This window comes from Nothobranchius furzeri, chromosome 12, assembly GCF_043380555.1.
Source record: "Nothobranchius furzeri strain GRZ-AD chromosome 12, NfurGRZ-RIMD1, whole genome shotgun sequence".
In the NCBI taxonomy this organism is placed as follows: Eukaryota; Metazoa; Chordata; class Actinopteri; order Cyprinodontiformes; family Nothobranchiidae; genus Nothobranchius; species Nothobranchius furzeri.
In genome coordinates, this window is record NC_091752.1 from 32,150,896 (window position 1) to 32,174,020 (window position 23,125).

The 23,125-nt window shown below is 41.2% G+C and overlaps 1 protein-coding gene across 6 annotated transcripts in view; it reads right to left on the reverse strand.

The window, feature by feature from the left end:
* The window catches only part of LOC107375984 (C-terminal-binding protein 2), a 65,358-nt gene that overhangs the window by 25,736 nt on the left and 16,497 nt on the right, over positions 1 to 23,125 (reverse strand). For 2 of the 6 annotated variants that reach the window (XM_054750324.2, XM_070542544.1), the window contains exon 2: positions 15,725 to 15,872. In XM_054750324.2, coding sequence (XP_054606299.1) covers positions 15,725 to 15,782 — 58 coding nt within the window. In that variant the 5' untranslated portion in view covers positions 15,783 to 15,872. Of the gene's footprint in view, positions 1 to 5,920; positions 8,737 to 8,786; positions 9,053 to 15,724; positions 15,873 to 20,561; positions 20,628 to 23,125 lie in introns of those variants that run through there. The other 4 variants (XM_015944837.3, XM_054750322.2, XM_054750321.2 and 1 more) reach the window with 4 other exon arrangements.

Consider the following 23,125-nt stretch of genomic DNA (forward strand, 5'->3'; position numbering starts at 1 on the left):
AAATACCTTTCCTGCCATCTACGTGCTTGCAGGATCTCCAGGAAAATCCATTAAAAAGTAAAGATTAGTGTGTGTTACCCCATTCTGACGGGGCAGCCGCTTTCCCTTAAAATGATTTAAGCCCCAACGTCATCGTGGTGCTTTTGAATGAGAAAAATGAACAAAATGCTCATTTTACTTAATTCATTTTTATCTAATCACAAAAACAAATTTGTCAGTTATCACAAAGCTGTTTTAAAATTCACAGTTTGAACAATGCTCATTGTTTAGTGTAGACATAGATGTTGTAAATGTATTAATATTTTTTATTTTCTGCAAACTTTCTATTATTAGGCTATTCTATTTACTTGTTGTTTGAGTTCTGAAGGTTGCAGTAATAGCCTAATGCCCTTGTGTATTTACCTGTTTTATCTTTTCTTTTTCTCTATGTGCTGTCCTAAGTGAATTTCTCCTCTGTGGGATCAATAAAGTCAAATTTATTCTGTTCTATTCCATTGGCTGTTATATTTCCTGTTTATTTCCCTCAGGAATCTGCTCTGTAATGCTTTGTAATTAAGCCATTTTCTTTTGTCACATCCAAAGAAAGTAGTGGTGTGTGTGTGTGTGCGCGCGCGCGTGCGTGCGTGCGTGCGTGTGTGTGTGTGTGTGTGTGTGATTCTCAAAAGGTTAAATCTTCTTAGGATAATTGTGAAATCATCCAGATAAGACACAAGGCAAACATTACGTTTAGCTTGGAACATGTCAAAAACCTAAAGTGAAATAAAAACCAGTGAAAAAGCCTTTGACCTTGAAAACAGTCACCATCTAATTTGCTAACTGATTTCAACACGTGCAGCAGCAAAATCACTGCATCCATTTGAGAGAAACAGTAAAAGGAGCAATTTCACAGCTACAGGTGACCAACAGGTGTGTTTTATGTACAAGGAAAGGACAAAAGCCCTAAAATTAATGTTCTCCTCTAATTTGTACAATTTTTCCAACACCATTTTTTGCAGTACTCTATTTGTCTTTAACACGACAAGTATGTTGTTGATGAGTATGTATTACACTTGTGTGTGTGTGTGTATGTATTGCAAACTATCATGCAAACTATGCATGCTGCGCACTAATGAAGAATAATACACACACACATACACGCAGGCACCCATGCATGAACACACACACACACACACACACACACACACACACACACACACACTATCCAGCATGTCTGTTGAGAAATATTTAATGTTATCGTTTGGTGCAAATGAGATTCATCTGAACCTCTAAACATATCTCCAGTTTGCCTTTGTTAATGCACGTCTGAGCAAAGTGTCCAATCTTGGGAAAGTTGGTTGCGCACACACACACACACACACACACACACACACACACACACACACACACACACACACACACACACACACACACACACACACACACACACACACACACACACACACACACACACACACACACAGATGCAAAGATCCTTTTTACTTTCACCAATTCTGTCTTTCTGTGGATCCCATAATATCTTTTTCTTCCCATTTTTAATCGTAATTTTTCCTTTTCCCCATTTTTAATTACAATATTGTTGTTCAATCATTCTTTATTTTAATTTCTTTTGTTCTTGTGAAGCGCCTCAATTTTTTAATCTTGACGGGCACCATATAAAAGATCATTTCTTCTTCTACTCAGGTTTTGCACCCATGAAGATTTCATTTTCTCAAAATGAATAATTCAGAGTGACTCTTCTGATCACTGAGGATGAAAAAAAGAGGGAGAACAAGGACGGAAATTGGCAGGAGGAGGAAACAACAATGATGAAAAAACATATTTTCTGTATGCTGCTAAGTTTGTTTTCATGCATCATTCGTCTGCTTCAGGTAACTTTCCGTTTTTCCTAAAGAACAATAAAGCAAAACAAATCAAATCAAAAGCACTTGCAGGATGTAAACCTTATGCTAATGCATCTGCAACCGAGCAGACACCCGGCGGGTGTCATCGCTCTCAGGGGTTTTTCAGATTTTATGTTGTTTATGTAATAAAGGAGAGAAACAGCAGGTTAGTTACACAGGCTCCACACACACTTGCTCTACAGAAAGAGTCAGTCTAACAGTTATCACATCTGGACTTTGGACCGATTTTTCTCTTATCAGTTCTAATTTGTTAAAAAAATATATTGATTATTATTAAAAAATATTTATCAAACCCTAAAATTAATCAGACTTTAAGAACATTTTGGAAAAATAGACACATTTTTAATTGTACACTTTGAACATTGAAATAGATACAAACAGCTAAAATAATTACAATAATTTTAGAAACATAATTCGAAAATTAGATTGAAAGAGACGATGAAATCCTTTTTTTGGCAAAATACGAATAAAGTGTGTCCCTAATTTTAAATAAAAACAAACATGATCTCTGCTTATTCATTTATTCCCCTAGAATTTTACTCTTGTACATGGGATATAAAAATATAAGTCCACTCTCCTGACTAATTGTTGCTTATGACTTAATCACAAATCACTCATTTGCCTCATTATTATTTCTGTTTCCTGCAGACGAGCAATTTCAACCACAACCACAGCCACGAATGAATGTGCTGAGCCAAGATTGTTGATTCTGTAGAAACATCTTTTTTCCATCATCTCATATTTTTTTTTACTATAATGGGAAAAAAGTGGAGTTCTGATCACAGGGAACAAAAAAGAACCCTAACCTTACTTTGAACAAACTTTCATAAAATGATTACTTCATTCATTCAAAAACCAATTTAACGGGATTTTTGTAACACTGATAGAGAGGTGATGTTTCAAATGGTTAAATAAAAGGAATGCACAACCTCAAAGAGATTTATTTAATTGTGTTAATGTAAATAACACTGAAGCGGCTGAATGAATGCTTTGTTTCAGTCTTTTTCTGGTTATAATAAAAACGTTTTTTGCTCAAGGGTACTAAAGAACTAAATGTCTCAGTAGTGGAGTCCTAAAACATAAGAATAACAACCTTTCACTGTCAATCCAGATTAGGGTCAGTGTGTGACCCTCGGTGGACTGAAGATGCAAGATCTGACAGCTAACCTTGTCTCCATGGAGACGTTAAAGTTATTTCCCTCTCCCTTATGTGCAGGACCACAACCGTCTCTTTTCCTTCATCCCTATGAAAACATATCCATTGGCGTTTAATTCAATCAATAAAAAAGGACAAATTGTTGATGTTGTAAAACAACAACAAAAAAGGGGGGAGTGGCATAATGTGTAAGTGGCAGAAGGGCCTCCAGCTTAACTGGGAGCTTATTTTACACTTGCGCTGGAAGTTTAGACCACTTGAGAAATGAAGCAGCTGCCTCACTCTCCCATCTCCTTTGGGTGTGCTTCTGCAGCGCTCCCCCCTCTTCAGCTGGACAAGACACTAAAAAAGGAAATAATTCTGTGATGGGTCTCAAAATAACCTCAAATCTAATGAATCAGAGTGAAATTTATTTTCAATGACTTTGCTATTGCTTTTCCTGCAGAAATCATACTTTTGAGATTAATAATGGTACATGATATATTTAGCACAGGAAGAAAATATTTGCAATGTCACTTTTGTCTCAGTATCATGCATCCCCACCCCAAGGGGCGATATTATGCTAGATATGGGGGGAGGGGAGTCCTGTTATTCCTACTCAAGGGTATTATAGCGAGCATCACTCACTGAGCTGGGTGGGGGCATGCCATCTGTGTTTACACGTGGGCTATTAACTCAAAGGGGAATATTTTCTAGTGGATACAATACTGTGGTTTACCTGATTATCAGATTAAAAACCAATAAAAACGTGCTCCTGTCTGTGCAAAGAAATGATCAAAAGCACATTTAAATTGAACAAAATGCACATAAATTACAACTTAAATGATAGGAATAGTTAATATTTTAAACCTATGCACTCTGCAGCTATTTCACAAAATACATTTTAAAAAGGTCTAAATCAGGAGTAGTTTCAAACAATGGACAGACGCTTTAACTAGAAGCAAATCACGATAACCACCAAAACCACGTTGCCTAGCAACATAAAATTTAGGACTATGCTTTCAGAGCAGCTTAGCGGACGTGTCCATTAAGAGATGAAATTACCAAAGCAACAAATGCCAGCCACATGCAAATAAGGTCTGCTCCACTAACTGTGTGCTAACATTGTGATGCACGAGGCAGACTTGGAGAAATAATAATGTGCAAGTCCACGAGAGCCAAGAACAGCAGCCTGTTTTGACAGCAGAGCAACAGGGATCTCTTTTAAATACCTCCCCTCTTAGGTCTGAAAGTTTCAAAGACAATAAAACTGCTGCTGTGAGTTAAATAAATTGTGTTGAACATTTCAAGTGTGTTTAAATCTGACTGGTCAGAGCAGAATCTGATGGATTAGTGCAGCAAGGGAAATGAGGATCTGAAGGATTAAAACTCTGCTAGGCCTTTTTCTCAATGCAACCTGCACAAAACAAAAATGACACAATCACGTGTCAACCATCAGAAAGGTAATTCGATTTTATCTGTCTGGTGGTGGTGATAGTCTCCCTCTAGTGAGCTGGTGTTAATGGGGATATCTGTTCTTACTTCCCAACGTGTCTAAAAACTATTTTTATTAGATCACAGGACAGAACAGAACAAATTTTGTGCAAAAGCTGCAACCTGATATGTGAATCCAAAAGAGAGCAGTTAAGACTATTAAAAGCAGCTGCAGAAATGATGATATCACAGCTGATGGGCTTCAAAAGACTAATGATGCCAACAGTGCAGGAACCAGTTTGATTCCATTTTGGATAATGATCAAACTACGTACCAAAAGCATGAGTTGCATAGGCATGCATACAGAAAATGTTTGCACGAATCAAAATAAAAACAAAGAGGGAGGCAAGCGTGATCCCCAACAACCGTTTCAACACGCACAACCCCAGTTCCCACACAGTTAACACCTCTGCACATATCTGACGTTTCTAGTCGGAGGAATCTTAATGCGAGCTGTTCACACGTGAATGAAGCGACTGACAGACTGTAACACGAACTGAGCACAGTTGTTAAAATCTGAAACGTACCAGAAAAGATGCTGACAGCTGCACCACCCAAATCCTCCATACTGTGCCCTATCAATGCCACTTTGTGCTACATTTAATGAGCTGGTTTCTCATTCCGATAAAAGACCAGCATGAGATCACTAAAATTATAAAGGACTTCATGGAAAGTATGAAAAAAATTTCTGACAAATCTGCCTCTCGCAGCGATAAGGAGACAAGAAGGCGTGATGTGATTTGAAGGATCGACAAATGCAGAAAATACTGAAAGTAGGACATAGGAAGGATTGTGAGGCAGTTTAAAGCAATAGTTATCTTTAAACTGCGTTCATTCAAATCTGGAAGACAGTTTGAGAAAAGAGATTAAGATTTTTGCACCACACACCAGTTGACAGTAAACAAATGGCACAACTTTACAAAATAATTAAAAATGTCCACAAACCTTTCAGTCATTGCATTTAGCTTGACTTGGACCCATCTGTTGTCAGTAACCAAACTCGGCCAGATAGATTGCACGTTATCTTGATCCGAAAGCAAAATGCTACACTAATTACTTACAGGGCTGAGTGGTGTAGAATTTATTCATCAAGTTGAAGAGTGAGTATAGATTTAAACAAACCACCGCAACAAAACTAATAAGGATGTTTTCAATGTATTGAATGACTCCTTAAAATATAAACCAAATAGTGAAACCTTAATGCGGTGCTTAATGCAGCGATTGTACAACTCTATAAGCAACAAGAGATCTGTCAAATGGTTGTGGGTATTGATCAAAAGAGAACTGTAGCATAAATTAACTTCTCAAGCTACTAAATCACTAAGCCAAAAATAAAAGAAAGCTCAAGTCTAATAAACAACATGGAAGACTGGAAATGATAAGGATTTACTTGTGTCTGGAGATGCCATCGTGGACACGATGACAGGTGGACCTGTGCGTCGACTCAGCTTCTGGTTAGCAACCAAGGCACCATGGCCTTGTACAGTTGTTCCTGCCGGGATGAGAGCATTGTCTGATGTAGGTCCCCCTCCTTTACGGATCAGCTGAGGGCTTGGGTGGGGGCTGTGCATTGGCGACAATGGCAATATACTTCTATCCCTCTTCATCAGCTCCATGGGTACTGTATAATTGGTGGAGTATGCTTTTGGAACTTGCTGAGGTGGCTGCTGCAAAGCTGGCATGGATATGGGCATCTGTTGTGGCATTCCTGGCATGGAGTTAATAGATCCTGGAATAGCAGGCATTGATCCAGTCATTTGTTGTGGCATGATCTGCATGCCATGCATAGGCATCCCAGACATTGTCACTGCTGCTGAGTAAGCTGACATCGGTCTTGTATGGACAGGAATAATGGCCCCAGCGTATGGTCCGGGGGATCGAGGTGGTTGGCCTGGGTAGCTTGCGGAGGCTTCCAGGATGTTTTGAGAAGGGGCGCTGCTGGGCCTCCTACTTATTATTTCTCCCATTCTTGGAGAGATGGTTTGCATGGCTGCAGGCATCTGTGGTAGCATGATCTGAGGATCCATGGCCATTGCCTGCGAAGGGTGTGATGAATGGTGGTGCTGTTGCTGATAGATGTCTGAGCGATGGCTAAAGCTATTAGAACGACCTCGCATGGGTGTCTGAGGCCGGGAGAGGGCTGGAGTTGTGTCAATGGGCCGCTTGAAGCCATGGAGCAGGCGAGACAGCACACGAGCCTGGCCAAGATTGGGAGCAACAGTGCGGACATCATTATCCTCCATAACAGCTAGCATACTAGTGGAGTCAAATCCTTGCTGGATGAGCGAGGAGATGGTGCTCTCTGTTAGGCCTTCATTGCGCAGCAAAGAAAGGAATTCTGGATCCACTGACCTCTTGGGGTCTACGGGCAACGGTGTCTGTGGGGCCACTGGGGGAGGAGCAGACGGCGGAGCAGGAAGTGGAGTAGCTGGAGGAGGAGGGGCTGGAGTAGGTGCAGCCTGAACAGGAGCAGGTGCAACTGGGACAACCGGTGCGGTCTGCACTGGAATAGGTGGAGCTGGAAGTGGAGTGGTCATAGCAAGATTTGGGTCAGACACCGGTATGGCAGGTGGAGGTAGAGGTGGCTGTTGCAGATGCTGCTGCAACTGCTCTTGCTGAAGCTGCTGCTGTTGAATTGGTTGCTGTTGTAGTTGCTGCTGCATTTGCTGTTGCTGTAGTTGTTGTTGCTGTAAGTGTTGCTGCTGCATTTGCTGTTGCTGTAGTTGTTGTTGCTGTAAGTGTTGCTGCTGTAATTGTTGCTGGTGGAGCTGCTGCTGTTGCAGTTGCTGATGTTGTAATTGCTGCTGCTGTTGGATGGTGTAAGGAGAAGTTGCATCTTGCCTCATTACCATACCTTGACTCGCAGGATCTACAACAAGACAGGTAGCAACCTGTTGCTGTGAATCCAGAGGGCGGCCATCAACACCTGTATAGACTGGTTGACCAGTCGACGGTAGAGGTTCACTGGCATATCGAGGCGAAACTTGCTCCATACTATAGTGAACGGGAGGTGGATCCCTTGAAGGTAAGTGCTGCTGCCCATCTTGCATCAACTTGACAACAGGTTCTCTATAAGCTCGATTCAATTCATGAGCTGTTGGGGCAGGCGGTAGTGGTGATGAAGGACCTTGGGGTCCTGTCCTGCCAGGCTGACCCTGATCCCATGATGTTCGAGCTCCAGGTGAAATCCCAAAATGTGAACCTGACCTGCTAAGTGGATGAGGGTGAGGTAGAGGAGACTGATGCTCTGCCCGGTAGAGACCCTCAGCAGGTCGTGGAGTCATGGCTGGGTCGTGAGGATAGTAATCCTGGTGTGGTACGGATCCTCGGTGAGCCATGGGTGCACGTTCGTAGTGGTTTAAGTCCGGCACAGAGCTCTTCCTCAGCCCCCGTGGATCGTGTCGCTCAGCGTAAACCTGCCCGTAGGGTGTGTCTTGGTAAGAATATGAAGCGCGTTTCAAATCCAGGTCAGGAGGACGCACCCCTGTTGGAGCCTCGTACCACCCTGCCCCCTCCCCGTATGACAGGGAGTTTCGTCGGCCTGTTACTCTCGCTTGCTGCTCGTACACGCTGTCACACTGCCTCTCCCACTGACCCTCATTCCCTCCTAATGTGTCCCAACTATGGGAGCGTCCAAGGCCCAACTGTTTGTTAGGGACAAGCATTGGCAACTTAAAAAAAAAAGCTACAAAAAAGAAGCGTTGGAGAAAAAAAGTGCACTTAGAAGCTCAAGTCTTCCTGTACAGCATCAAAGAACAACAAGGAAGAAGTGTTCCATTTCACCTGAAACTGGATTGTAGTAAGTCCACACTATCAGGTGACTCCCCCCTTAGCTGTCCGTCCTTGAATAATTAATCTCTGGCCATGTTGCTTTGTTGTGTGAGCTGAAAAAAAATACCACACAAAAAACACATCCACATCTCACCAAACCGCACAAACACAGCTGAGGAAAAGGAGTTATTCCACAGCAGATAGCCACCAAATATTCGTTGGTGGAAAAAGAAAAAAAAGGAGGATAGGCTGGGTTGGGCAGGGGCTTGAACTAATCCAGCACGGTTTATCTCTCCCTTCACGAGGACATTTTACCCAGTCTGCCGATTGCTATAAGGGATTACATCTAAATAAAACCCATTTAATTCCCCATCCCTCTGTGATGTCACGTGAACCAGATAGCAAATCTGGTGATGATGATGATGTCGCCAAATAATTCAGTTTCCTCCTCCAATATTTTTGCCCCCTCCCTTGTATACACCTACCTGATGCTGTGGCTGAAGTGCTGTCGTCAACAGGTTTCAAATCTGTCAGATTCACGTCACATAGAGGGGAGGCCATGCAAGTGCAGCATCATTGAAAACAAATGAAATTTAGCCCTCATAGCTTAGTCCTATGTGCCGTCACTACACATCAAATCCACTCTGATTGGACACTAATCCCCACAGACCCCATGCTTGCAGCAGAGCCTTCACGCAACTGTTGCCCAACTCACACTGAAATGTCCTTGATGGCTCTGTGGTGCTCGGTGTTACCGCCTCGCTCTCCTTGATTTGGGATTACTCAGACCTGCTGTTTGTATATTAGCTGTGGGCCATCAGAAATTACAAAGTATGGAAATTGCAGAACACCAAACACAGATTGTTTCATGTTTACCCACTACTGCATGGATCAGCCACCTTGTTTACAGCTTGTTCTCTTAAAGATAAAAAACATAGAATGCCGCATTAGAAAGATTGTTTTATCTCACCCCTTACACTCATGTATAATCAAACCGAGTGATTTTTTTTTTCTGTTTGTAAAAATGCACCATCTTCCCCTTCTTTTCAACAACCTACTCTGACCTCCCTCACTTAGAGAGGCTCTGTAATCTGGATTTGCTCCTTTGTTGCAAAAATGTAACACTGGGGGGGTTGAACGTGTGTGTGTGTGTGTGTGCGCGTGCAAATCTGCATGTTTGCAGAGGGAGATAGGGTCTTTTTGTTGCAACAGTATTTTATCTAAGGCCCTTTTGCTTTTCAAAACCCTTTGTGAGTTGGCAACAAACGACGGACGGACGGACGGACGGACGGACGGACGGACGGACGGACGGACGGACGGACGGACGGACGGACGGACGGACGGATAGATAGATAGATAGATAGATAGATAGATAGATAGATAGATAGATAGATAGATAGATAGATAGATAGATAGATAGATAGATAGATAGATAGATAGATGATAGGGTGCTTCAACAACAGCTTTTTACAAAATGTTGCTATCAAAACTGTTAAAAAACATTATTCCTCAATGAAAATCACTTTTTATGTTATGGCATGTTGGAATTTTATCTGTTTTTACTAAAAACTAAACGGCCTGAGATAAAAAAAAAAAAGATGGCTTCTTTAAGTAACAATAGATATTTTCTTAAACTTAAAGGTGATTGTTGGGTTAGAAAAAATCAGACATGGCATGATAGTTATAATATAAATATAATTACATTAAAAAATGTAACTATAAAATCCCAACATATAGGCTATATGTCCCAGATAAGTCCCATGTGATCTCTGTTATCAATAGTATACCAGTTGTTGCAACCGTAGGCTGTACCAAAAATGGACCTTGTTGACTCCAGTTGGGTTTGGGGAGTGAGGAGACCCACCTAATATGACAGCAATGCTTTTACGCTCTCCATCACCCAATGGGAAGTCTACGTCTTCATTTATATGGCTTTACGGCTGTTAGCTGCAATAGTAGCAGTTAGCATTCTCAGTTCTCCGATCATCAATATAAAGCACAAGAAGAAGAAAAAGAAGAAGTTTGCTTTTTCTGTTGGCATTATGGCGGAGCCTGGAAGTAAAAGTGAGAAAGTAAAGTCTTTGGAGGCGAAGAAAAGAGCTAAAACCGGAATCAGTGCAGCCTACACTAGTTTGAGGGAGCTAAAGGAGGTTACAAAATTACAGACTGATGATGACCTGGCTTTGTTGCTACTGGACTAGTAAGTAATAAGTTTTGTTCAACAGTGTCTTACTTTGTGGTTTACTTTAGTGTTTGTTGGCTCATGTAAGTATTAGCTTATTGTTAGCACTAGCTACAGCAGGGTTGTTTACGACTGTTGTAACTCAATTTTCGACCAGTAGGGAAGAGGAGCAGGAAATTCCTCTGTTACTTTAAAGTATGGAGAATATGTCTCCTCATGTCTGATACATTTACATTCATGTCAAGGCCATGTCTCCTCTTCTCTCATTACCTCATCTAGCCCGTCTCCCCAGGGACCCTCGGTACAGCTGAGTGGATCACACACCTCCATGGAGTCATCCTCACACATAAAGACGAGGCCAGAGGTGTGTTCTGTGGGTTTTGTTGATCTAATCCTGACAGGAAAATTAATCTCACAGTTCTGTTTGTCTCCAACTCACTCAGCAATGTTTGATTTTCAAATGTTTCTCCATTTGACACACATTCAAGACTGTGCACACAACACCAGATTCACTGTAACAGAAGGGTTTAGGAATTAAGCTGGAGGTTTTTTTTAGAGCAACTATAATACCGCCCCAGCAGAAGCTTAAAAAGGCTTTGAACTGAATAAAGCTTGACTGCTGAAACATATTAAAGAGCTAAAATATACAGAATCATCACGTTCTGCTAATGGATTTTAGAGATAACTATTTTTCTGAGTGTATTATAAAAAAATTCTAAATTAACTTCCCCCTCTATTTGATAAGTTATAATTTTGCAGTTATGATGCCACATAAAAATGTCAGCTGTAGCATAAACACGTGTGAATTTTTACTCCATAATCTTTACAAAAATCATAAAAGTTAATAATAATGAGCTGATTTAAAAATTTACCACACACCTTGCAGAGCTGCTCGTTTGCTCTGCAGGCTTTTGAACCTGCTCCTGCTCATCTTCTGACATGCAAAAGCCTGAAACAGCTGCACCGCTTCATTTATGTCCCTTTTCAGTCACACATGTAATCCCTCGCGAAAGCCTTGGACTTGGTCCGGCATGCATACATGAATAAGAAATCACACGCCAACTACAAGTGAAAACTGTCCCTCAACCGAAATAAAAACAACTGTCTCCCGTGGTGTGACAGGTCACATGGCAAAGACATGATTTGCATTTTAAACACTGACTTATGCATGAGTGTGAGACAGGAGGCACTAGCAGAAAATGAGATTACAATACCAATACAGCTGCAATGAATGATGCTTTCAGACGGACACCAATGCACATTGGATGATCTGTGATTCCAGTAAGGATATTTGGTCCTGAAAGCATCTCCAGCTGGAGTAAATGAACTGTAAACACAAGCTGATAATGCTGAAGCTATTGCTTATCTAAATGATAATCATGCGTCTCGAGTTAGTCGGAAGTCAAAGACCTTCTTTCCGCTGTGCTTTTACAAATAAACAGCCGTGGGGTGCAAATTCTGCAGTTTTATTTTCTTCTATGACAGATGTTACACACGGGTCCCAACCCGTGTTTCCTGTCTGTTTTGGTGTATCGGAACCACCTTTCATCCAGTCTCCTTGCTGATCTGAGAAAACCACAGGTTGTTGTAACTTTGAGCAACTGTTGAGCTAAATCTAGAAATGCATCCAACAAGGGGAAAAGAAAGAAGAAGTTGATAATATTTCTGTCTGTGCTGGTTCGTTCTCTTCCACGGAGCCTGTAAGGAACATTGGGGTGTGTGATGATGAGTCTGGAGCTGGTCCAGAGGTGGGGAGAGTGGTTTTGAGGGAAAGGGGGAGAGCCGAACTAAGACACAACTCCAATGACTTCATACCAAAGCTGGATGCCAGAGTGTGGAGGGGAAAGTTACAGATAAACATGATACAGATGTAATACAAAAGACCTCAGGCACAAATTAAGCGTTGTTGTTGGACCTGTTAAATGTGAGCACATCTACAGGCTCAGTGATATCAAACAGTATAAATGTTACTGGTTTTATTACTTACTTACTAAAAGTGCCAACATATCTGAGCCACAAACCCTACAATCCTGGGACTCATGACTAATTCCACTACCCCACCTTGTGGTGTCTGCGTCCAATCACAAACCAACCGTCAGGAACACGCTCACGCTCCGCGACCTAGTTCATGTCGCAGCACCTCTTAAATCCCATCTCTGCTAGGATCAGTCAGTCAGCACTGGCTAAATGGCAACGGCAGAGAGTGTGCGCCGCAGCTCCAGCCAGTGCATGCTGGGTACACAGATGGAGCAGACAGAAGGAGACACAGAAAAAGAAAAAGAAGGGCGGGGGGGGGGGGGGGGGGGGGGGGATGAGAACTCCATCTCACAACAGATGTTTGTCACAGTTCCCTTATTGCAGCTACATTCTTGTTGGCGTGGCAACAAACCCGCGGCAGAAGGAGCAGTTAGGACGTTTACATGTTGGACGCTGATATCTAAACTAAACAATCTTGTGAGGTGTATTAGAGAAATGACTGCAGCGATTTGGACCATTCATTAGGAATTCACTGATGCTGATTATCAACAGGGTTGAGACTCTTGCACACGCTCTCATATGGCTGCAACATATTTGGATTTAATATTATAGTTTATTCGCCAACAGTAGACTTACAAGAGAGAAATGTGAAATAAAAAGAATGTTGATCCGTGAATCATTCTAGCTTTATGCTGTTTTGTTGTAGAAATAAAGAAGGGTGACAAGAACGACACATTGGACACTAAACAATGGGTTTTTGTCTGCAAGCTAACTTCATCACAAGACACGAAGACTCCAACTCCAATTTAAGAGTTGCAATCATGTCCTCCTGGAAAACCCCTTCTGGATGGTGATTAACCATCAGACATGTCTGAAGCAGAACACTTGGCTTCTAAAATCTGAGCTCTTTCCCCAGTTAATGCAATCTGAGTGTTTTTCACCTGCGAGAAAATCGCATCAGATGAAAACGTTCCAGTGAAATCTACGAGCCGACACCGTGACTACCTCTGATTGGACCAAACAGCTACGTTTTATCAGCCGCTTCCAACGCCATTTGGGCCACGAGCATGTTTCAGTTAGCCACCCATCACAGAAATGTAATCAATGCACTCTGCTGTGAAACAACTATTGGATTGACACAGTGGAGAATAAATGGAAATTAGAGCAGCTGCTCTTTCTGTCTGGCCTCAGCTCAAACCATGACTGCAACACAATCGCTCTGTAAAGACGTCCCTGTTTTTGTAAATACACATCTGGTATGAACTTTGATTTTTATTTCATGCCTCGGTACCAAGAGCCTGTTTATAGATAACGGTGGGTGGCTTTGACATTATGGTGCAGAACACCCCAAGCCTCTGGTTTTAAAATACCCTTTTTATATGGCTGAGTAGAGTTAATGCTACTGTGATTCACCACCCTCTGATCTTTAAACTTCCCCGATGTGAATCAGCCTCGTCTACACATTTTTAAGAGCAGCTGTGGTGACTAACCACACCAAAAAAAACAAACAAACAAACATTTTTTTCCTTTTTAGAGGAGTGACTTCACTGTTGATTAGAGACATGATGGACCTAAAGGAGAAGTCAGAGACGCGGTAGAACTTTTAGTTTGCCGTTTTGACGACAATCAGTTCATCGTTTTGCTTAAAGAGAGAGAGAGAGGGAGAAATGTGTTTCCAAGAGCAGGAAGGCTTGTGGTTTGGAGAGTTTTAAGATGCCACATGTGGCTCTAATTCTGGGGGTGGAAACAGCAGCATCACTGCTTCATTTAAGAACCTATAAAAAAGTGTTTCTAAATCCCACTGGGATTTTCCTCAGAAATGTGCAAAAAGGAACATTGTTATTTGATGCTCTGGGGCGTGTTGATGTACAGCGCATCAGACTTTCCAAGAAAATCTTCTGGTTCCATTTAAATTAAAACCATCATCAAAAAAAATCAATGCAAAATTATCAAGCTGCTTTACAGCCACGTGATTTACTTCAGTGTCCAATTTCTCCTGATTGGAACAACAGCAATGACTTATTACAAGGAATCTTTAAAGTTATTTTTAAATATTTACAGGAGAGAGTTAGCTGGATGTGCAATAACAACAAAGACGTTTCACGTCTTCCACCATTGACCATTCATCAGTTAATGATTTTGTCATAAATGGGAGACATTATGACCAACACCGCACTCTTCGTGTTAGGAGGGTGTTCTCTACACAGGAATTTTCTTTGTGTGATTAAGTAAAACTTCCTAAAACAACCATGATGGCAAAACACCTTTATATCAGCAGAAATGGTGAGACATTCTTCTGGATGCCTATCGAGTGCTACAATTTCAATGTTTGTTTAATTGATTCTTGTAATTATTGATCCAATGTAAAAACAAATAAATAAAAGTTATGCAAAATTTAAGACAGGGTAAAGTTTTTTAAGCTGCAAGAGATGGATGCATAGACTAGCCATTAGCATATCAGTCATGAAGAACATATTTCTCAGTCAGATGGCAACTTTTTCATAAAAACGTCTTTCAAAATGTCTGCAAAAACCCTCAAATGTCATTTCCCCTGTTACATAGTCAGTAATCTAATTATGTCTAGAAAAAACAATGTAACAAGTTAATCAAAATCAAGCCAATTTCTTCTTTCCGTTCACACTTTTGAATGAAACCCATCCTAACTGAGTGATCACTTTCACTCATCGTCGACACAAAAACATTTGTTCAGGTTAAAAAACAACACTTGGTTTCTCCAGACCAGCAAGCAAACAAGCAACAACAACAACAAAAAGAAAACGCTTTGATTTGAGTTCTTCTCTATTTGGAACACATGCACGTGCAAATGCACAAACGTGCAAAAATCTATTCCACATAATCAATGGAAGCGTTCAAAGAACCGCTTCACTTCACTTCAAACTTCTTTATTCATCTCTCCAGAAAACTGGAATCATCAAACTAAAGCTTCATTCGCCTTTCAACCAGGCCTCTTTTACATTTGGAAACACACACACACACACACACACACACACTTGGCTCTACATCATAAAAATAAAGTTTGAAGCTTCATTTGGTCCCAGGGCTCTCTTTAACACACAAACACTCATGCAAAGCTATCCCTCTGGCTTTCCTCTGAATTTGTAGCAGCAGGCTGAAAAGCTTGTTGGCATAAAAAAAAGCAAATGCACTGAAATAAAGCAAACAACCAAAAGAATCAATTTTTAGAAACAGACATCGTTTTAAATCCACTTGCAGGAAGAGAAAAATAACAGTTTCACCACTCACCCTCACATATTCTGTCCAGCCGCTGCCGTTTTACTTTGTGTTTGTCGACCAGGGACATCCTGGAGCAGCCCGCACCTTTCTCTCCTCTCTCCGTTTGGAGTTGATCTGCTTTTATCCCAGATCTCCAGTCCTCCACAATGTGTCACACCTGTAATTTTACAAACATTATTGTGAGTTTTTATTTAACATCTTTAGTGAGGAAGCACACACAATGGAAGAGAAATGATGCCACTACTTAATGTCCAGTAGCTGAGCTATTGTAAAACGAATCTACATCTGCTGTGCCCTCTGGGACCTCCAGATCAAAATCCACTTTACACAAAGTGACTTAAAGCACCACGTAACGGGGGTGGAATATAATTCTAAATTATGCAAAGCAAAACATCATTTACACCGTATGAAAAATGTATGATGCACAAATGAAAGATTCAGGAACGTGTCTGAAACGTAGCATCAGTGGTGATAGAGCTGGGTTGTTTGTTTGTATAGCTGAATCTACAAAAGAGGTCACTTATTGATCACGCTTTAAAACAGCAGCTTCAAAGCGACTTGTAAGAAGCGAAGTTTGACAGCTGATTCCATCTTTCAACTGACAGAAAATGTTCCACTAGAGGGAGTGTTGTCTCAAAACGCCCCATTTATGTAGAACAAATTTAAATAAGAAATGTCCTTTCTGCATCCCGATGCTCCTCTTAGCAAACAGGGAAAAAAAAACAAGACTGGAAATTTTATAAATTACACTCATGGATTGATGCCACACAAAACAACAATCCGCTGATTGTTTCCTGATAAAGCCTGAGAGATATGGTATTTATTTTCATTTATTTCATTCGTTCATGTGGGGAAAGATAGAGAAGAAAAAGACGGGCAGATTTTAGGAAAAATGCATGCATGAGGGCAAACGACAAATCAAAAAAGAAACCTGGCAAGCAGAAATGTGGGATTATGCGCACAGTAAAAAAGGGCAACGAGTCACACAGAGGAATGTGGGTCAGTTAGTCAGCAGGCAGGAGGAGGTTGTATCAGCAGAATAAAGACGTAAAACGGGGCTGGAGGGAGGGAGAGGAAAGAAAAACACCATCCAACAGGATGAGCACAATGAGACACCCTCCTCAGGTCTGTCAGCACTTGGTTTCATTCCTTTCCTGTCCCCGAGTCTCAACAATAATCTAATCTGATCATTTTTCTAATTCATTAATCATTGTGCACTTGTTAAAAAATGTGTTAAATTTCAGAGTTGTGTGTTTGTTGGTCAAAAGTGTCGTGTTTTGAAAACGAGAAGTTAGAAACGCAGGAGGGCGATGTGCAACCAAAGTGACTTCAAGACAAACGCACACACTGTAGCGGCTAAATTTGTCCGTCTTTCTTCGACCCAAACACATCCCAGCTTCAAGCTGTGCCTCAGCTTCCCTCCTCCACAAGGTATGCCTTGCTGCCAAAGAGCCAAAGACCCACATGTGGGAGTCAGAGAAGTAACTGAGCAAGAAGGAAAGCAGGAAGCAGTCACTCGGAGGCGGGGGAGTCACGCCGCTTTGTCTATGAATAGACTGGAGGAGACATGCATGGGCATCTCTGACTCCTGTGCAGCACAAACAGCCTCTCTGAAGGTCACAAGAAGATCTGACCATTATTTCTAAAGTCTTCTGATACACTTCTCTTTGCTAATGGATGTGCAGTAACACACCGACGAAAGGTGGTCTATTAATGCAGCAAAGCACATGTGGAGAATGTGCAAGGGTACAGACTTCAATAGAACACATTTTCCTTTTCAAATCTCATTTTATACAACTTTTATCACACAATGCATCAAATGATACGGCTGAATATTTTGATATGAACACAAATTTGCCCACTTACACAAAGGATGCACATAATTGCATTTTTCTTTTTGTTAAAATATGAAATTCTGCATGAGCTCTGATAGTTATAGATCTCATCTTGGGATGTAATATCTGAGAAAATGATGTTTCGGAGCAAACTTAGATAATCCCCACAAACAACACTTGAAATAATGCCATCCACACAAAAACGAGCAAAAGCAGTAACTATGCCAGAGCTGCATGTGTTGCTGTGGTTCTGCCACTAAAATACACCACAAGCATCAAATAAGGCATGGAGAAAATAAAAAGCTTAAAGCCTGTGTTTAAAAAATGTTGCAATCATCAACACTGATTTGAGTCTCAAATGAAACAAAAGCGTATTCATAAATAAACTTTGTCATTTGGATAGCATGTGGTGTTCCAGCAGCCTAGAAACCTAGACAAACACAGCAGTAGCAAAAACCTTAGCTCTGCAGATTGGTCTAGCCATTCTAGCCTCAGCAGGTTTACCAGTGGCTCGAACTAATTTCTGTTTGTAATGATATTACTTAAGCCTAATTTATGCTTCTCAGTCACTTCTGCAAGGGAGAGACGCACATGCACTGACGGAGACATTTTACCTTCAGACTTTTCTGTCACCTGGGGAGTGTTGCAAAGCAATTCCCCGTCAAGACAACAGAGGGCGTGCATCCGGTCCACAATAGTGTATTTACCATTGTGTTTAGTGTTTTAATGTATTTCAGAGACTTTTTAACACGAACAAACATGTCCTTTATTCCCCTCCGCCTCTTCACACGATTGGCACCTCTAAACCCACGTTTCTCGTCATTTCCATCCACAAGTAAAAACGCTTGCTGCGTATCTTTGTACTCCTTCAGTCACGGGCGAATAAACGTTCATATTTTCAGACTTTTTCCGTAAGGCGTTCTTCAATCTGTTGCACGTCCATCATTAAATGTCTTTTTTGAGGGGGCAATGGCGGTGCTGTTGACAAATTTAAAGGAAGTGGCGTCCTGACCAATCAATCACAAGCTTGCGGACTCCGTCACTTTTGACCGACAGCTAAAAGGTTGGGCATGACTCCCCCTCCCCCTCTGCGGCAACACGTAACTGCGTTGTGCCTGTACCGACGCAGACGGAGAGGTATAGACTAGGCTTTAGAACATTACTGTAGCTGCGGTGGAGAAAAGCTACAAAGATGGCGTCGGCTAAGGGATGGTGCTAGTTTGAAACGGTTTTGGTAAAAAGTTTGGATGATTTAGACTTGGGCTGTTCTCTGAGACAGGAGCAGATAGAAGTACGAAAAATTACATAGTTGCATCTTCTTTTCTACGGTGTACGGTGGACTGCCCCTTTGACTGATTTCGACAGTGATCAATAAGTCATGCTGTTCATTGCTCTGACTGGAGCTGTCCAATTGCATGCAGGCAGTTTGAAACTGTAAATTACGCCCATATGCCTGACCTTTGTCTATGGGTCATGGCCAGACTGTTTATTTTCATATCCTCCTGAGACCCAGACAAAAAAAAGTGTCTTCAATTGTCTTTTTTAATATAATTTTCTGTCCAATTAGACCAAAACAAACACCTTACTGTTTTATTTTATTTTTTACTTATGTTTTATTTAAATTTTACAACATGTCCATTGTAGAGAACAGCAGGACGATTTCCGTCTAATTACAGATTAATTAAAAAATAAAATCCTATATGTAACCCAAGAACATATTTAATGTGATCAGAAAACAAAATTCATCATTCTGGGTCTTATGTTGCTTGTTACTGGGAATGATAACAAGTCATGGACTTAGTGGAAAAGTGAGACTGAACTAGCCAAATAGTGAACCGTAGCTCTTCATTTCTGTAATCTAGTGATGAGAATCCTTGAAGTGTGTATTCCTTTTAGTAATCCGATACACCTCATGTATGTTTTGCCACTACAGCCTTTCTTCCTGCATCTTCCGGCATACTTGATGTCCATCATCACTGGCATGTGCATGGCTCCTAGTCGGTGCACCAGTGGTATTAATACACAAAAATGGCCCTAGTGTCCACCACAATAGACATTTATAAAAGCACTGTTACTTCAAAAGATAAATATTTTAACAGTTTTTAGAAGTAAAAATACTTTTGTTTACATAATTAACAAGAATATAAGTGATTATTTTTGGTAAAAATAGCAAAAAAAAAGTTAAAGTTAAAGTCCCATTAGTTGTCACACACACAGGTGTGTGTGCGAAATTTATTCTCCGCATTTGACCCATCCCCTGGGGGAGCGGTGAGTTGCAGACAAGCCGCGCTCGGGAACTATTTGGTGGTTTAACCCCCCAATCCAACCCCTTAATGCTGAGTGTCAAGCAGGGAGGCATTGGGTCCCATTTTTTCAAAGTCTTTGGTATGACCCGACCAGGAGTCGAACCCCTGATCTCCCAGTCTCAGAAGATAAAGATTGTTTGACTTACTTATCGTCTTTCCATAAACTGTTGTTGCTGGTAAGCCGGCCATAATGACTGAGAGAAAAAGGGGACTTACCAGCATGTAAACATATTAAATGATACATCAAAGCTCAGAATGTCCTCTAAAGAGCACTGAAGGGCTAAATCGGGTTACTCAAAAGAGTGAAAGAAGACAATGATGAACAAACATGTCCACTACAGAGGACACAACTGACTGTGCCAGGTCTCAGGAGGATGGCTTGCCAGGCAAGTGGTCCACATGACTTTATTTCCATAAATTAATTCCACAGATTTCACTTATTTGCATGAAGGCAGTCTGCTGCATCTCCAGAAGGAAAAAAAAAAAGGTTTGCTCTGCTGAGTGGGTAAAAAAGTCAACCAGTGCCAGAGAGGAAGTACCACTATCCTGCAGCCTTTGGTACCACCGCTGCTCAAATAAGTGCTGTTATATAACTTGACAATAGGGAGACTGACCTGACAGGAAATACACGCTCAGAGTTGGCAGAGAGGAAGAGGAAGAAAGGAGAAAGTCACAAACACACACATGCAAAAGTGCACAACTCACAGGACAAACACGGAGAGATGTGGTAGAGTGGTCATGTCCACAGGTTCCCAGACAAATGTTGGAATGCTACCAAAAGGAGAGCAAAGGAAAAGGTGACTGATCTGGTCTTAGTAACGTTTTTTAGGCATAAAAAAATCTGAACTGAGACCAATCTTAATCTTACTAAATGTAATATTACTGTATATCCAGTGAAATGTCTGTTTAGAAAACTGGGCTCACTGTAGCAGACGCTGCTTTTTCTGCTTTCACGAGTCAAAGACCTGACAAAAGGAATCCTTCAAATCTGGCACCCTTCTCCTTTAAGTCTCTTTAGGCTGGATGGGCGAGTCACAACACAGCCGGGCACTGTTGCACCTGTTGCATCACTCCTTGAGGTTACAAATCCATGAAGTGCTTCTCCATGTGACACCTTTCACAAGCAGAGATCCACTTTCTCACTTCAGAAACAAGTGGCTTTTGGTTGTATTTTTCTCTCCACCTTCTGTGGAAGAAAGAGGACGCTCGGGTATCTTGTAGAGGTAACAGCATCAAAAACACAGCAGGGGGGTTAGAAAGTGAAACGGAGAGCGTTGTTTTTCCAACTGAGGCCGTCTCTGATGGGAATTCTTTCTGCCTAGATAAATTTGCGTGTGTATTCTGGTGCGAGATAAAGGAAAAAACGGGAAGTCAAGAGACGGTGTTGACTTTGTAACACATGCTCACCTCATGTGGGGGAATTTAACACGCAGGGAGTTCTCCTCTTTTCCTGAAAACAACAAGAGGCTGAACACACAAGCTGAAAAACTTTAGATGAATCTTAAAAATAAATATTTGTTTTGCTGTTTAAAAGCTGTTGTTTACTCTGACACCAAATCAACGTGGCCTGTTCATCAGCAGTTCAGATAAAAGACGGCTTTTCTCCAAACTGTTTGCTTAAATCTAATAATAAAGTCAACAGACAGATTTATCCAACACGTTTCGTAGAACAATGGTGTAGCAGCGACATAAAAGCACTTCTGTGGAGTCTATGATTTATTCCCCGAAAGGTGCAAAGGCAGCAGAAAAAGGAAGAAGCCGAGAGGACAGGGTGGTAAAGGTTCCTCTCCTCTCATTTATCTGATAGTTGTGGTTCTGCGGTCCGCGTAAAGCTGTCACTCAGCCTGCTGATTTACTCCAGCTCCACCTTTTTATCCTGACTAAACACACCAAGCCTCTGACAAATACACCTCCTCTCAATCATCATCGTCATCACATTCCCAAAGTCTCTCCATCCGTATTTTGCATGTCCTCTTTGCCTCTAGCACAAAGTGTCCTTTCCACATTTTACTCCTCCCGTACGTTATCTTTCATTAGAACAGTTTCCTGCTCCCCTCCTCCTCTGCATCCTCTCCATCTTTTTGCTCCTCTCAGCTTTAAGAAAAATGAGACTGCAGTGGTACTAAGTGCTGACTTGGGCTGTTGCACAATTTTGTAATAATGTCTATTCATTTGAGTCACCCAGAAAGTGCATAATGGGGACATTATTGTTGCCAAACTCAGTGAAGCTTCGGACGCTGCCTTGCACCCACCCCTCCCCCACACCCTAGTGTCTAATAAACTAAAACAGAGTCTGTAATCAAATCTCCACTGTCGTGATAAATGTGTTTCCTACCCAACATGGCGGATAGATCCAGAGAACCTGTACTGACTAATTTCATCGCTCACACGTGCACAGTGATTTAATCTGAACCTCTTAAGCTGACAGGTGAACGGCTGAGTGCAGAAGCCTTTATTGTGTTTATAAATCTGTCTATTCAACTGTGGATGTGCAACATGGACACGGACACACACACACACATGCACGAACACACACGACCAAACACACCTAATTTCAAGATTAATCTGGAAATGGGAGAAGACATTAAACTCTGTTGATAGCTTCTCGGACTGATAATTAAAGAAAACTTAGTTCAGCGATAACATGAGCATAGTTGTTAACTCCTTGATGAGTGCTGTGTGGAAACACTGTGTGTTATATGTGAGTTTTTATGAACCTGTAAAACATGGAGATTGTGATTTTTATGACAGAAATAAATGCAGAACTCCCCCACACCCTCAGGTCTTTTCATATTTAAACAATCATACGTTGTATATATTTAATATTGACATTTCTAAATGTAAAAGGTTTTTGATGGGTGGAAATAGCTCAGTATGGAAATGTCACTTCTAAAGGAGTATGCATTTACAGATGAAACTTTTGTTCATCTTCCCTATGTTGTTTATTTTTTTAAACATGTAGAATGGAATAAATTTAAAGAGTTATTTGCAAAAAATAAAATATTTTTGGATCAAAGCGGCCACACTTTTTATTTTTACTGATATCACCTATTGTGAATAATAAATTGACATTTCTTTGAAACATTTTAAAAACTGAGTTTTTGCAAATGAACATTTCTGAAATCGTGCAGAGTATTTTATTCCGCTACAACGGTTTCAGGAAAATCAGCTGCACTTGCACATTTTTGTGTGTTGAGGTTACTCCCCGCAAATTATAATGAGTGAACTTGATGATCTCCCTTTTGCTGCTAATTAACGACCGAGCACCT